This window comes from Notothenia rossii, assembly GCF_949606895.1.
Source record: "Notothenia rossii genome assembly, chromosome: 7".
NCBI classification, from domain to species: Eukaryota; Metazoa; Chordata; class Actinopteri; order Perciformes; family Nototheniidae; genus Notothenia; species Notothenia rossii.
This window is the reverse complement of record NC_136905.1, coordinates 1,813,480-1,816,438: the sequence shown is the minus strand read 5'-3', so window position 1 is coordinate 1,816,438 and position 2,959 is coordinate 1,813,480. Positions and strand designations below refer to the sequence as shown.

General features: G+C 42.1%; 1 protein-coding gene across 1 annotated transcript in view; it reads right to left on the bottom strand.

Annotated features, from left to right (window-relative positions):
• Positions 1-659, bottom strand: part of LOC307047125 (uncharacterized protein) — a 14,009-nt gene extending 13,350 nt beyond the window's left edge. Inside the window, exon 1 of the mRNA XM_079693873.1 lies at positions 117-659. Within this exon, the coding sequence (XP_079549999.1) occupies positions 117-411 (295 nt within the window). The 5' untranslated portion in view covers positions 412-659. The remainder of the gene's footprint in view (positions 1-116) is intronic.
• Between the last annotated feature and the right edge of the window lie 2,300 nt (positions 660-2,959).

The following is a 2,959-nucleotide window of genomic DNA, read 5'->3' as shown; positions in this document are numbered from 1 at the left end:
ACTTCAGGATGTACTACCTGCAGCAAGTGCTGATAAAGGGTCTAAAGTGTTATTAATGTGATAATAAAGTGCTACTGAAGAGTGTAAAGTGTTAATTAAGGGTAAAGGGAACAGACCTGCTCTGTGGATCCGAAGCTGAGGCTGTAAAACAGCGTCCAGTAGCTTCTGGAGTCTCTTGTTCTCCTCTTTGGAAAGAGACAGCTCCTCCTCGAGCTCTGCTATTGTTTGTTCAAACAGAGCAAATATCTCTTCATTAGCAGCAGTGAGTCGCTGCTTCTTCACCGACAGCAGCATTTGGACTTTACTCATGTTTCCTAGATCACCTTTCCCTGCAGACTCCGTTAAACACACCGTTTCTCTCTCCGTCAAACTCAATCTGACTAGTGTTGCTAACGTGTTTCCAGCTAGCATGCTAAGCTAGCTCCTATAGTCCGAGGTAAACGCTCCAGAAAAGAGAGCACAGTCCATTCAGAGGTTTATCCAGACACACAGATGATGGATCAGTAGAGCTGGAGCTCACACACACTTTCTCAGGAACACACAGAGAGAGAGAACCGTAGCGACGAGACGCCACATGGATCAAGGTTCTTGTTCTTGTTGTTGTTGCTCTTGTTCTTCTTCTTCTTCTTCTCTCGGTTTTTGGCGGATTGCAAACAGCTTTAAGGTGCATACCGCCACCTACTGTACAAGAGAGTGTATCACCGTAACATCCAATCCATTGTGTTGTTTACGTTGTTTTAAATTCTTCCAATCAATCCTGTTTCACTCAAATACTTAAGAATGGCCTTCCTGGTACAGTACTAAGTATTAAGTAATAATAATTATAATAATAATTATGTAGTAATACTTTTATATATTATACTTGGTTCCCACTATTTTGTATGTACTCAAATATAACACATTCAAAAGTGCTTTACAAAAATGAAAGACATTAAGAAAAAGGCATTTTAAAACAGTCATTAAAAAGCAACGCAATCTACCTGCATTGCAATTACTCTAAACGTGTAATAACGTGCTTTAACCAGTAGGAGGTGCCCTTTATATAGACCTCCCTCGGAAGCCAGACTCTTCGACTTAGGACCAGAGATGCGGGCATGGCTACACGACACCGAGGCCGTGGCCGTTTCTCAATCGCGAGGATACTTGCTTGGTAGCACATGTCTTCCGAGTCACTTCCTTCAGAAGCTAGGCAAGAATCCTTCCTGGCAATCGGAAAACGAAGAGTGGAACAGGCTAGCAAGTGTGCAGGTGTGCGTCATATGAGAGGCCCCGCCTTACATTTTCCTCCACAGATTTGGGGAAATTGGTCCGTGCGCAAAGCATTGTGGGGATTTAAAGGACGCGAAGTCTACCCATGTGCAGCCTCGAAATTACCCCCAAACCAAGGACGCGACCTCGGTGGAATTCCAAGTATGCTGGAGATTGGAACAGTCCTTCGGCGGCAAAATGAACGTCAAGTGATTCCTTGAAATATTGGCTTGGAAGCCAGTTTCCTTTGAGAGTGGATTTAAAAGCAACAGCAAGCGGAGGAATCACTAATAAATGTGAGTATTGGGTTTTAACTTAGTTAATTTAAAGTAACGTCACACACGTCAAACCCAAGGGGCATTAAAACGTACATTTTCTTTAAATAATACGGATAAATATGTGACGCTAACTATAGCTAGCTGGACGTACTGCACTGTTGTTTACACTTATTTTTAATTCAATTCAGAAGTTCACTAAAGTCATACAGAGATCTTGGCTCTGTTATAGATAAGTTATACTTTATATTACATAAATAGACCAAAGTGAAAACATTTAGACTGGTATTCAAACCTTTATTTAGACAGATTGGTCCCTTGGTATAGCCTACAGTACGGTGGTATTTATAAAATGCTACCCTGACGTGTGGCTGCTGTTAGCTGTATTTATTTGTCTGACATGTTGCAATGGTTTACTGTTTATTAAACTTTGGGACAACATTACAACCTTTGTATTCAGCTCATGCTGCTTTGAGGTAGGGCTAAAAGAAAGCCTATTTTAAATATTTCCACCAGATTTGATCATCTTTTATTTAGGTTAAAGTGTATTTCATTTATCCTAATCCCATAATAATAAGACAATCAAAAATAGACAGCAGCCTTCAGCTTAATGTTAGTTTGTGCAGTGCTGTCAAAGGGAATGCACGATGTGACTGTCATTGCATCTCTTTAGTTTTTTAAAAACCAGAACAGTACATCATTTAAAATGATCCTTGAGGGATTGTTAGTCTGAAATGCTTAGTTACATTTTGCAAGAATACTTTTGCAACCCTGTGTTTAATATGATTAATTCACTTTTTTCTTTTTGTCTTGTTTTTCTCTGTAATTAGGAAACTTCTGGAGAAATGGATCTGCTGGAGAAAGACCCCTAACCCCAGCGGATCATCAGGACAGAGCTGCCATCCACCTGGACCCCCCGTGGTGCTGGAGAAATGGATCTGCTGGAGAAGGACCCCTAACCCCAGCGGATCATCAGGACAGAGATGCCATCCACCTGGACACCCCGTGGTGCTGAAGAAAGCAAAACGCCAATCAGGAACATCCTCCACCCAGACCTCTGCTTACTGCCTTCCTACAGACTTGTGTCTTAGTTTCAGACAGGCCCGGCTCCAGAACAAAATGAGTCAGGGTGCATCTGAGATTAGAGAGGGTGCAGTGGTAAAGTGCTATTTTTATAAGTGTGGAGTGGACCTAACACCCTCTAGGGGGGTCCTCACCTCCTCTAAGGGGGTCTGGGGGCATGCTCCCCTGGGAAGGTTTATTTTTAAATATTGAAGTTAAAAGCATCAATCTGGTGAACTTTGAGAGCAAAATGAAGAGATCTATGGATCTATGTGCTCTTTGCTTGATTCATGCCTTCCCAGCCACTTATCACGTGCAAGAGCATGGCGCCAGTTGTTGTAGCCAGTTGTGGTGAAGGCATCTGACTTACTTGA